At 46.6% G+C, this 13,677-nt stretch overlaps 1 protein-coding gene across 1 annotated transcript in view; it reads right to left on the bottom strand.

Moving 5' to 3' along the window:
• Positions 1-5,032: 5,032 nt before the first annotated feature.
• Positions 5,033-13,677, bottom strand: part of PDPN (podoplanin) — a 42,042-nt gene continuing 33,397 nt past the window's right edge. Inside the window, exons 4-6 of the mRNA XM_075550929.1 lie at positions 8,282-8,320; positions 7,614-7,725; positions 5,033-6,418 (exon numbers count right to left, since the gene is read on the bottom strand). Of these exons, the coding sequence (XP_075407044.1) occupies positions 6,412-6,418; positions 7,614-7,725; positions 8,282-8,320 (158 nt within the window). The 3' untranslated portion in view covers positions 5,033-6,411. The remainder of the gene's footprint in view (positions 6,419-7,613; positions 7,726-8,281; positions 8,321-13,677) is intronic.

Here is a 13,677-nt window from a genome sequence, read left to right as displayed (position 1 = left end):
GTTGCTATTAGGTGACTTGGAGTCAATTTACGACTTCCTCCCTATGGAACAAAGTGGGAGCTTGGGGAGTAATGGGTTACATTGAGCTGCTAACCATGAGGTCAGCAGCTCAAAACCACCAGCCGCTCTACAGGAGAAAGTCTAGAATTTCTACTCCCATAAAGATTTACAGTCTCAGAAACCCACAGTGACCATTTGTGTTAGTCTGGGTGGACTAGAGAAACAAATCCATGGACACACATATGTGTATAAGAAAGAGATTTATATACAAGAGCAATTGAACATTGAGAAAACATCCCAGCCCAGATCAAGTCCATAAGTCTGATATTAACCCATATGTCAGACAGCAATCTATAAATTCCTCTTCAGACTCACGAAACACATGCAATGACGCTGAATGCAGAACGATCACAAGCCAGTGAGTAGAAAGTCCTTGGGTCCAGTGGCGTTGTAAGCATCTCATTTGCTGGCAAGGGTCTCTCTGTGGCGTCTGAGGTCTGGGGACGTCCATGTGTCTTATCTTCTGCAGTGTCTCCCAGGGAGTAGCAGAGAGAGAGGTGTCTTCCGCCTCCCAGGAGGAAGTACCAGATTTCCCAGAATTCTCAGAAGGTCATGCCCACAGAAGTCTCATTGGTTATCTCCAGATTGACAGCCTAGACTCCACCCCTACACTCGTAATCTTTAAACTGACACCAGATTAGGGGACCATCACACCATTCTACAAGGTTGCTCTGACTTGGAATTGACTCAATGGCAGTGAGTTTGAGATAAAATAAAGTAGAACTGCCCATAGAGTTTCCTAAACTGTCATCTTAAAAAAAATTTATTGACTTATGTTTCACATATTATACAATCGTTAGAGTTGTGTAATCATCACCACAGTCTATTAGAATTGTTCATTATTTCACAGTCTATTAGATTATTTTCTTCTTTCTTAGCGTTACAAGCTCCCTCCCCGCCGTTCCTCGTTGAGGTTTTGCAATTTCCTTTAGCTTGTAGAGATTAGGCCCTTGTCCAGTGTGTGGTTGCCAACTTAGCTTTGTCCCCGGCTGTGAATTCTCTTTTAACCCTTTGGGTGAAGTCTTCTGATGCACATTAAATGTCTTACTTTCAAAGGTCCCAGCCTTTTCTTCTTTGGGCTCTTCTATTGTGTGTGTTTCATTATGTTGGTAGGGTGTTTATATAGTAGGGCCCTTAACTTTTTCCCTATTGATATTTAGTTCTAGGATTTACATTTAGGTCTTTCATCCACTCAAAGGTCTTTAATCCACTCATTTTTGTGTATGGGGAGAGGTATGGATCCTTCTTCATTCTTCCGCAAATGGAAACCCAGCAGAGATTACTTCTTCCCCTTTCATGTGCTCAGCCCATAGATCTCTATGGGCGCCTCATATTGGTGGACTTGAGCTGCCGATCTTATAGTTAGCAGCCCAATACCTATCCCACTCTCTGATTTCCTATAGACTCTGTGCTGCCTCTACTTATTTGGGGTGCATCACATGTGAATATTAACTCCAGGACTTCTCAGAAAGCATGGCCCTGCTACCTCCTGCCTTCTGCCCTTACAACTGTGAGACGATGTATTTCTGTGGTTTGAATCTCCTGCTTCATGGTGATGTGTCCTATTGGCCTCGGAGACTGCATTTCTCCTCTTTCTGAAGAAGCTTACAATCGGAGACCATGTAGAGTAAATCTTAGATTTTGAAATGCAACCAATACAAATGCCCCAACTATGGTTATCAGTCAACACAGTCAACCATGCAGAATATAAGTCTGGCTAGACCAGAGCATGTACACGGGTGCAGATAAGAGCTGGAAGCACAGGGAATCCGGGACAGATAAACCCCTCAGGAACAATAGTGAGAGTAGTGATACCAGGAGGGTAAAGGGAAGGTGGGGGGAAAAAGGAGGAACCAATCACAATAATCTACATATGCCCCCCTCCCTGCGGGGTGGACAACAGAAAAGTGGGTGAAGGGAGACATCTGTCAGTATAAGACATGAAAAAAAATTATAAATTATCATGGGTTCACAAGGGAGGGAGGGTGGAAAATGAGGAGCTGATACCAAGGGTTGAAGTAGAAAGAAAATGTTTTGAAAATGATGATGGCAACAAATGTACAAAAGTGCTTGACACAATGGATGCATGTGTGTATTGTGATAAGAGCTGTATGAGCCCCCAATAAAAAGATTTGGGAAACCGCAGAATATAACATCGTAGGGTACAAGAGTGAAAATGGTGTCACTCATGTGATAAATGAGCTTTTAGCCCCTGAGCCCTGCTCATAGGTACAAACCTGAGGCAGGAGAGGTGCAGGCTGAACCCACAGACCCCCAGCTCTCTCTGGAGCCCCGTGACCAGACACTTAGGCTACGCACCGAGAGCACTCTTTCTGTCCCAGGAGCTCCAGACCATTGCCCGGTCAGGCCCAGACCTGGCTCTGAAGTCAAGGTCCTCCACCTTTTCTTTCCTTCTGCCTCTCTGCTGCAGCCTCGAACTTCCCACTGATTTTCCTATCCAAGGCTTGCTGCTCAGGGGGATTATTAGCAAATGTCTCTAAACGTGATGGTTATCCTCTGCATGTTGTTGTTGTTAGGTCCTGTTGAGTTGATTTCCATCCCACAGCGACTACACATGACGCTGGAATTTGGTCCCGTTGTTTTCTCCTCCAGATTGTTCATCTAGTCTATCTTATTTAGACAGACCCGTGGAGATAATAAGGTGCACAAAAACAAGACAGAGAAAAACAAAGCAACAAAAGAAAACAAAACAACAAAAAACAATGACAAAAAAAGAGAAAAGCCTATAGGTACTTCAACGACTGTTTGTTGGCCTTTGGGAGTGTTTTCTAGTCGAGTCTAATGGGGAGCCACACCTTGGCCCTAAAGTCTATTTTTGGTATTCCCTGGGGACTTCGTTACTCTGTTCCTCTTGCTGTTCTGTTGCACACCCTTAGTGTTTTGCCTCGGTGTGGTGGGGTCAGATCAGGCGTAGTTCCCACACTGTGTCTCCAGTGTTGTCCCCTATAGGGCTATGGGTCAGTGAGGGATGTTGTGTCTCATAGTGGGGCCTGCCATATGGTCTTTTCTGTGCATTGGCTGCTCTGAACAGGGATATTATCCTCATGGCTTGGTGGGCCAGGATGCGCTCCACTCTCTCTTCCTCCCCTTTCATTTGCTCCCATGTGCTCTGATCAGATATGTCCCTTTAGTGCTGTCCCCTGAAATAAATTCTTTTGCGGGGAGGGGCATCTTCCCTTCCTTTTCAGTGAGCATCTGCTTACTTCATGTATGGTCTAGATACATACATAGGCATAAATACATAAACCTGAAAATTACTGCAAGGCACTAAGAAGTGATAAGGTGCAATGAAGGCTCCACAAAAGGACAGAGAAAATGCTGGTGATTGAAGAGGAGGGACTTTGGGCCAAGTCAAGGCTTTTGGCCTCAGGAAGCAGAGTAGGAAGCTCATCAACCTTCAATTATGTTTTCATGTACATAGGTAAAAATGAATAATCTGCATTGAGATAATTAATAAATCCAGTGTGATGAGTGATTTCCTCAGAGAATATTAATCAAAACCCCAAACCTACTACCTCCAAGTTGATTCAGACTCCTAGCAGCTCCTACACAGACAGGATTTCTGTGACCGAAAGAAATCTTGCCAAGAACAGCTAGCTTCACGTTCCACTGACTGAGCAGTGGGATTGGATGGGATTTGAACTGTCAGCTTTGCCATGAGCAGTCTGACACCTGGCCCAAAGGGCCCACCAGAGTTCCGGTTACAAGAACATTCCATCACTTAACCCCATTTATAGATCTCGTGTTGCTGAAATGAGAATTATGTAAACAGTTCTGCCACAGCACAAACACTTGATCTGCAGCTTTTTAAACAACAGATGCAAAATTTTACCAGTCAGTGAGGCTGCTTGAGGCAAACCTCCTGGAACCACCGAAATCTGGTCTCCCATGTTCAGAACTTGTTCTCAGTGGTACCCAGTCTCCAACTCACTCCTACTGGCCAGGGTTGCCCAATGTCTAGGATCTGAGAAGTGAGGGTGCCCGGAGACTGGCTGGGCAACAAATACTGGGAGGAGTTCCAGTGGCAAGCCAGGGCTGGGCAAAGGCAAGAGCCTGCAGGGGATGGGGGACAGGATGGGGATCAATCTGGTGAGTCTTGGCCTCTGCTCTGCTCACCAGCTTCCTGGCAGAGGCTCAAGTCTAAAACAGAATGCCTGGTAGTAGGCATCTGGTGACTTAGGAACCACTTGGAGTTTGCAGCCACAGTACAAAGTACAAGTTGCTGGTTTCTTCTGCCGTGTGATCCCAAGTCAGTTGTTTGATGTGTTGAAGCTCATTTCCCCCCAGCACTCAATTGACCTTCCAAGACTTGCCCAGGCTCCACACTAGTGTACGTTCCCTCCTGGAAAGGGCAGTCCCATGAGCCAAGGGCCTCCCTAAAGACGTGAAGGCTTTGAGGGTAATGAACTCAATTTCCAGATTCCCTCTGCTCAGAGCCCATTGAGCCCTTTCACTAATGCAGTGCTTCTCCACCGTCCTCATGCCGCGACCCTTTCATACATTTCCTCATGCTGTGGTGACCCCCCAACCATAAAATTATTTTCATTGCTACTTCATACCTGTCATTTTTGCTACTGTTATTAATCAGGCGATCCCTGTGAGAGGGTCGTTCAACCACACCCCCCCAAAGGGGTCACGACCCACAGGTTGAGAACCATGGCTCGAAGGCTACCTTAGGCCTCAAGGCGGCTGGGGCTCCAGCCCCAGGAGCCTGCCTTGCAAGCCAGTCCTTTGCAAGCATGCTGCAGCCCCAGGAAGTGCTCGAGAGCTCGTAGAGCAGGAGGGAGCAAAGCAGTGGCAGGAGGAGGTGGTAGAGAGAGAGCATCGTTGAGCTAAACACTCATTCACAGATGATGAGGAAGAAATGAGGTGGCCAATACTCTATCATCTTCTCCAGATGTTCTCAAGTGTTGCTCAGACTTACGGCGACTCGTGATCAGAGGCCTGACTCTTTCTTGTACACAATCATCTGTTTTATTTGAAAACATGTCTGCATTGAGCATCAACACAGGCAAGACCGAGAAACCCACAGTCCTGTCCCAGCAGGCACTGGGTCCAGTGTATGACTCGGGGTGCGCTATTCTTTTTCACAGTGAGGGAGGAGGGGGCAGGGAAGCTGAAACAGGCGCTACTTCTAGCTCCTCTTTAGAATGTGGCCAATGAAAAGGGGCGGCTATTTAAACACGCACACACAGCTCTTCTAACCTCCCCTTCTCTCCGGTAGCTGACACTCAAACATGGAACATGGCCTGCTGGGTCAGCCCAGGTGGGTAAGACAAGGGCACATGGTCAGCATTCCGACATCACTGCTTCCTCCTGACTGGCAGCCGACCTTTTCCTGCTGCATGAACTGTCGGTTAGAGAGGCTGCAGGGCTGCATGACGGCAATCCCGATCGAGCACCGCCCCGCTGGGCAAGCTCTGTTTAGGAAAGCACCGTTAGAGGCTGGGTGGGATTTGCTGCACCAAGTGAGAGGGTACAGAACCAGGATGCCCCCTGGGCTCGTTGATTTGGATCATTTGGGCATGGCCCTGTCCAAAGATGTGGTATATGTCAGTCATGAAGACTCGGGAGATACATATTTAATATCTCACATCTTTAAATGCACTTGGTTAAGAGCCATCTTTGGGGAAGGCAGCCTGGTGACCTTGTGGTAAAGCAACAAAACATCTTGCCCAAAGTAGAGCCTTCCTGTTTATGAGCAGCCAAGGACGCCCTGGAGACGATTTGGCTGGGCCAGCTCAAGGCAGCTGTTCATGACATTTTATCCAAGTTGAGATTTTCTGATTGATCACTGAACCATGCACACCAAGGCGAGGCTTTAGAAACGAAAGTGGAGTGTGTCATTTGGACACTCAGAAACTGCAACACGCTGATGTGTCCAGAAGTGAGGCCTCCCTAGACTGGAGTACTCTGTTGGAAGAAATACATCCAGACTCCATTCCACCTCAGAGATCACATCCACTGGCCAGGACAAAGCCGTCATCAGAGTTTCAGATGTGGCTGGTATTACCTTGTCCTTTCTTAGTAACAAATCTGTTTACATCGGTTTGCTCTGCGTCCCATGCAGTATGTTGTTTTTCATCTTCTTTTATACTATCATCTTAAAAGAGTTCCCAACAGGCAAATGCTCAGAGGAGCAAGTCTCATACATGTACTTGTTCTTTCGGTTACGTTTGAGTAGTGGCGGGATCACCATGGATTGAGAGGGCGGGTTGGGTGGCCTTTCCATGGGTCATCTTCCTTCTTGGGGCGTGGGGACAAAGGCGAGGGAGGAAACATTCTCTCTTTTTAAAACATGTTGACAGACGGACACAATTCTTCAGCTCCTCAGGGCCTGTGAAGACAAAGAGACGGGTGACTGTCGGCCATTTTACTGGCACTGTGAACAGAAACCCCGTGAGCCATGGCTCCTACTGTCCTTCCCGCTAGGCCTTCCAATTCCAGAACCTGATGTTCTCTTCCCCTCTGGCCCTCCTGGACCATGCCCCCATGGTGAGTCTTGACACTGCCAGGGCCTGGTTCCCAGGTCTTTCCAAACTCACTGGGGGTGCAGCTGAGTCGTCCCGCAAGGGTGCTCCCCGGACTCTGGTTGTGGGTCATTTTCCTCTCCCCCTGACAGCATCACACTATCATCTTCCCAACAGACGTTTTTAAAAGGAACAGCTTTTGTCTGGCTCTGAGTTTGAAGGTTCTCAGTCACTTTGGAACTCTACCCAAGAGAAGACTGCCTCCCCCCATCAGGAGTCAACGCTAGGCTGTGCGCACGCAGGCGGGAGTGCCCGCGTTTCTAGATGAAAGACGCCCTTCTCAACGGACTCCCCTCCGGAGCATGAGGGCCTAAGTCTTGCAACAGATGCTTGTCTGGAAACCACCTACCGCTGAAGGCGGGTGGGATAGTGAGGAGGGGGCAAGACGGAACTTGGGTTGGGTTTCAAGTTAAGACAAGAGACCAGATTTGGTCTTGTTCAATGGAACAATTTTTGTTGGGAGGGGGAGGCGGGTAATTTATTGGGATTTGAGTGAAGGCTGACACAACAAAATGATGATCCGTTCAACAATTCCTACCCAGTTTGTTTTGAGACGTTGGTGGCAAGCCCCCACTATGCAACAGCAGTCTTCCCCCCTTCTCATGTGTGCCAATCTCCTCCATCTGGCTTTCCTACCGCTCCTACCTGCCCAGCTTTAGCTCTGGGCAAACGGCTGCCTTTCTGATCTTGTGTGGTTGAAGACATGTCTCCGCACCCCATCCCCCGCTGTTACTGTTGACCCTCTTCCAAGCCTATTTGGAAAGTTTGCTGGAAAGTCAATCTATGGGGCGAGGGAACAGAAATCCATTTCAGAGCCATCTCTGGGCACTACAGGTCTTTGGAAACTCACAGGCAGGCCCCAGTAGACCTCTGGTCTACAGAGACAACGTTAGAAATAGTACTTGTGGAATCAGGGCCTTGTTAATGTGACCTCCACACGGAGGCTTCCACTAGTGCAGAGGTTTGGGCTGCTTATCACCTTAGTGCGTGTTGTTCACTTACGAGTATCCTCCTGACATCCTCCGCACAACCACAAGGATGATCCCACCAAGGAGACAAATGGCTATCAAGATCCCCACAATGATGCCAACCAGAGTTATTGTTGCCAAACCATCTGAATGGGAGAAACAAAAATAAAAGGGAGGGGGCATGAGGTGTAAGCCTGTGATGAAACACCCCACCCATGAGCAGCATCCCAGTCCCACTGGGCAGAGCATATACCCTTCCAGGTGATTTCTCCGAAATCCAGTGGAAATTGATTTATAACCAGAGAAATGCCATCTTACACCTGGACAGGTTTATGGGTTTCATTTCAGGACGTATCAAGCATAACAGTCTTGCTGGATTCACTGTGGATTGTTGGGTAGCGTTTCTGCCGGGTGTTAAATGAGCCCCATTCCCAGTCTTGGTGACAATCGATGGCCATGTGCAACCACGCACTACAGCTCCCCTCCAATGACCAGACTCATCTTCCGATATAGGAAATGCCCTTTTTTTCCTCTTAACAAAATAGTTTGAGCTCTGATCTCTTTAGGTTCTTTATTCTACTCCTGCGCCTATCATCCCAAGGGTGAATGTAAATCATCTCAAAAATTAGTTCCAAAGAAACTTTGCTTTGCTTTGTTTTTAAAGTCCCACAAGAATATTTTGATGCCCCAAATCTAACCTACCTTTCTTAACGATTATTTGTGTTTCTTCACTCACTTTTTCTGTAAAGAGAGATAATAAGGCCATACGATTATTAGGATCTAATCATTTACACTTTAGCAACTGGCAGAAGTCAAGGCAGTGAAACAGGAGAGGGTAAGTTCTTAAGCTAAGGGGATTTTTTTTTTTAAATTTTAACAATTTATTGGGGCTCATACAATTCTTTTCACAGTTCATATATATACATAAATCAATTGTATAAAGCACATCTGTACAGTCTTTGCCCTAATCATTTTTTTCTCTTTTCTTCTTTTACATTTTATTAGGGACTCATACAACTCTTACCACAATCCATACATATACATACATCAATTGTATAAAGCACATCCATACATTCCCTGCCCCAATCATTCTCAAGGCATTTGCTCTCCACTTAAGCCCCTTGCATCAGGTCCTCTTTTTTTTTCCCCTCCTCCCTCCCCATTCCCCCCTCCCTCATATGCCCTTGGTAATTTATACATCGTTGTTTTGTCATATCTTGCCCTATCCGGAGTCTCCCTTCCCCCCTTCTCTGCTGTCCCTCTCCCAGGGAAGAGGTCACATGTGGATCCTTGTAATCAGTTCCCCCTTTCCAACCCACTCACCCTCCACTCTCCCAGCATCGTCCCTCACACCCTTGGTCCTGAAGGTATCATCCACCCTGGATTCGCTAAGGGGATTTTTAAGCTAGTTCTGACATGATACAGGTCTTCATAATAGTATTGAATTACAAACATTTCTCCACTTTATGGGTTCATAGCTCATCAGTTTGTTTACCTTTCTTCTTGCTCATCCACTTTGAACGGCAGGAAATTGAGCCATTGAGATCTTAAAAGATTCAGACGGTTCAGAGACTAAGGGTAGACAAGAAAACTCCGCACTGGAATTCCGAGATCCGTGGCAAGATCGTGGACAGCTCATGTACTGCTAAGAGGTCCACTTGAATCCCCTTAGATGAAGCATGCTTGTTTGCAAAGTATGCTCTTGGTTTGCACGGTGTGGCCGAAGGCTGTTGACTTGTCTTTCTACAACATCCATTCCTGGGTTCTTTCTGAGTAATCAAATCCAGAGATTATCGGGTAGCAACGTGGCCAACTTAGTTTAGGGAACGGTCCCTGGGTGGTTAAAAGGTTGAAATGTCAAATCTACCTAGAGGTGTCTCACAAGAAAGGCCTGATGATCTACCGCAGACAAATCAGTCATTGAAAACTCCTCAAAACCAAACTTACTGCCATCGAGGCAATGCTGACTCATAGTGACCTTCTGTGGATTTCCGAGCCTGTAACTGTTTACTGGAGTAGAAAGCCCACACTTTCTCCTTCAGAGCTGCTGGTGGTTTTGAACTGCTGACCATGCGGATTGCAGCCCTGGTGGTATAACCACTATACTACCAAGAATCCTTATTGAAAACCCTACAGACAGTTTTACTCTGACACACAGAAGTGTCAGGAGTTGGCATCAACTCAATAGCAACGGCCTTGCTTTTATTTCTAACGTTGAATGAGAGAACACACCCTTGTGGTCAAGCCATTGTTATTTAACAATTGCTATTCTCCATAGTTGGGAGAAAGACGGGGGCTTTCTACTCCCATAACGAGTTACAGTCTTGGAAAACCACCAGCATAATTCTACCGTGTCCTGCACAGTCGCTGTGACTCAGCAGTGACTCAATGGCAGTGAGTTGGCTTTCGGAGATTACCCAGAGTCAGACCTAGTACAATGGTTACAGTGTGAATATTATCCATTGCAAATTTCTTTGGGATACTTTTACATAAATAAGGGAAACCTTTTTTGTTGTTTGCTTCTTGCCGTTAACTTCTTTGTATGTTAACTCTTTCACTCCTCTCAAGGGTACCTATTTCCTTAGTTTGCAGATAGAATGTGAAGATGTCCTAATTGGATGAAATAATATTAACAAGTAAATCGTGCAGGCTCTTTTCTAAAATTTTTTTTTTTTAAGCAAAACTATGAGTGGATTCTGACCTACCTACAGCAATGCTACAGGACAGAGCAGAACTGCCCTGCAGGGTGTCCTGGGCCGCCCCTGAGGCAGTAAACAGCTATAAACTGCTGTTTACATATCTTCCTGCTGTAAACTGCTAAGCAGGTGGCTAGCAGCCGATTGCAGCCGAGTGCTTAACCACCACCACGGTGCCACCAGAGCTCCTCCCAACTGCCAATTTTCCAAGTTGTACAGATTACCAGTAGGCGGTCCTCCCGAAAGGGGCTGGCAGCAAACCACCCACTGCTCATTATTTTTCCTAATGTTTGGGTTTGAAGCAAGGCGACCCTTTGCACCAAGGGCTCTCCTCACAATAACATGCCTCTCAAGGATGCTCCCAACCTTCTACGTGTCTGTGCTATTGCATCACAGTATCTGGGAGATGAGGTCTGTCTGTATCTGGGAGATGGCTATGCTTGAGGTCTGTCTGCAACAAAGATGCCGTTGAATTAACTCCACAAATTGCCTCTCCTCATGCCATCATCAGAAATAGGCCCGCATGGTGGCTGCTCATTCTAGGGTCTTCACAGGGTTAAGCAAGTGTCTCAGTGCTCATGCAGAGAGTGGAGGGATGAGCCCACCAGCTGCCACTGCAGTGGAGGAAAGGTGTGGCGATCTGCGTCAGCCTTGGACACCCAACGGGACAGAGTTCTCCTCTGCCCTCCATGGTTGCTATGGGTCAGAAATGACTCAATGTCAACAGAGCTGCTTTGGTGAACATGTTTTTATTGCCATAGGAGATGCATTACCCAAACCAAAGTCCGTCTGTGGGAGATGTGTTACTGAATGAGAGCTTCTTAGTCCTCCGCTCCCTCGCTTTCCCCAATCGTACCAACTGGGATCATGGGACCTGCGTGTCCTCTGTGTGGATCTGTCATTGTACCTGGCTGTTTCAGAGGAGTGGGATATTTATTGTCTTCATGAAGCAACTTTTAAAAATGTTCAGTTTTTGCGATTTCATTTGAACGCACAAGTGTTTCTAAGCACACTTTACTCACAGGTAAAACTTCTTGGGGTGTCAAAGGCACCCAGAATACCTGGCAACAGATAATGAGGATCGTTGTACCGCATAGTGGAAAAACCTCGCGTCACTGAATTGCACCCGTACAAAAGGCTGGAATGAAAATGGCTTCTTCTTATGTTTATGTGTATTTTTTTAGCCATAATGAAAAAGGGAAAACAAAAACCCTTCTTGGAATACACTTGCACGGAATGGAAATGTGCCCAAGTCAAGCTCACCTCCTGTGGCACAGCAGGGCAGGAGACAGGAAGAAACCAACCCGAGTATTTGGAAGGCAGCGGAGCATCTTTTTAAGGAATAACAAAAGCATCTATGGTTGAAAAGGAAAAACCTGCTCCACTTGGAGGGTGTCCCTGTTGTGATGCTGACGAGCTGTCCCCCACGGTACTGAGGGCCCCCTCCTCCAAATGCCTCAGTGCTTTGCAATGATCACATCTGCTGCTTCTTCCTTCCACTTGGCTCTGCTGGTTTCTCTCCATTTTCTAACTGCCCATCTTTTCTCATTTAGCGTCTTGGCATGACCTTTGGGCTTTGTTTTCAAAGGACTTTTTGAACTGTGGGCTTGTTTTCTTTGGGTTCTTAAATCTTCAAAAATGCTGTGGAGTTTTTAAGAACACATTTGGGGCTTGGGCCTGGAAATGTATACGGAACACTGAAAACTAACTTTCTAACTGGGTCCATTGGGCGAGCAGAACTGGGTACCAAGGCTTCAGGCCAGGCCTTCGTGCTTACTTCCATTTCAGAGATGGAAACGCAAGCCCTGAACAAAAGGATTCAAAGTGGTGAGCACTCACTGCAGTGAGTTGGGGGGGTTGGTTCCTTTTCTAACCCCTCACCTTGCCCCCCTCTGCCACAAAAATAAGGCATACTGTCTTTTAAGCCCCTAGCCATTGAAGTTCAAGCGAGAAAGATCCTAGAAAAGGGAAGCGATCTCTTTCCTTGGCTAAGTTGAATTGACATTGATCTTTCCTCTCTCTCATCCGTCATTGTCTAAACATCTCAGTCAGGGCAAAAACTCCACTCCCCAGAAACATCATTTCCCTGCAAGGTGTGACACTCATGTGACCGGGGCTCCTGTGTGAATCATGAAAGGCTCCCAAATCCCGGGGCAGCATCACTTCTCCCGTGTGGACAGCCTTGACCTCGGTGTAAGATGGTCAGTATGAACACAGACTCTCAGATCTACCCGGGTTAGAATAATTAGAACTGTGAGGGCTGACTGTGTGCCCTAAGGGGGCTTTGTTCTTTCATCTGGGAATTATTAAATGATTAGTTTAACTAAGTCTATGGGGGGGAAGTGATGACTCAGGCCATGACTAAAGGGTGTTTGTCGATGATAAATTCATACCAGAAACAGATTACGCCACAAATATGGCAAGTTTCACTGAGAACTGGATTTCTGGAGCCCCAGAAACAACTACCATATACACTCAAGTATAAGCCGAGTTTTTCCAGCATTAAAAAAAAATTATTTTATTGGGGGCTCGTACATCTCTGATCATAATCCATACATCCATCCATTGTGTCAAGCACATTTGTTGCCATCGTCATTCTCAAATACTTGCTTTCTACTTGAGCCCTTGGTATCAGCTCCTCAGTTTTTCCCTCCTTCCCCATCCCCACTCCCTCCTGAACCCTTGATAATTTATAAATTATTATTATTTTGTCATATCTTACACCGTCCGGTGTTTCCCTTCATCCACTTTCTGTTGTCCATGCTCCAGGGAAGGAGTTATATGTAGATCCTTGTAATTGGTTCCCCCTTTCTACCCCACCTTCCTGGTATTGCCACTCTCGCCACTGTTCCTGAGGGGTTCATCTGTCCTGGATTCCCCGTGTTTCCAGTTCCTACCTGTACTAGTGTACATCCATCCTCTGGTCCAGCCAGATTTGTAGGGTATAAATGGGATCATGATAGTGGGGGTAGGGGTGGGGGAGAGGAAGCATTAAAGAACTAGAGGAACGTTGTTTGTTTCATTGTTGCTACACTGCACCCTGACTAGCTTGTCTCTTCCTCACACCCTTCTGTAAGGGGATGTCCAGTAGCATGTAGATGAGCTTTGGGTCCCCACTCTGCACTCCCCCTCATTCACAATGATATGATTTTTATGTTCTTTGATGCCTGTTACCTGATCCCATCGACACCTCATGATCACACAGGCTGGTGTGCTTCTTCCATGTGGGTTTTGTTGCTTCTCAGCTAGATGGCTGCTTGCTTACCTTCAAGCCTTTAAGACCCTAGATGCTATAGATCTTTTGATAGCCAGGGAACATCAGCTTTCTTCACATTTGCTTATGTACCTGCTTTGTCTTCAGCAATCATGTCAGGAAGGTGAGCATGATGGAATGCCAGTTTA

This window comes from Tenrec ecaudatus, chromosome 1 (genome assembly GCF_050624435.1).
Source record: "Tenrec ecaudatus isolate mTenEca1 chromosome 1, mTenEca1.hap1, whole genome shotgun sequence".
Taxonomy (NCBI): domain Eukaryota; kingdom Metazoa; phylum Chordata; class Mammalia; order Afrosoricida; family Tenrecidae; genus Tenrec; species Tenrec ecaudatus.
Note: the sequence above shows the minus strand (reverse complement) of the source record. Positions and strands in the feature narration are given on the sequence as shown.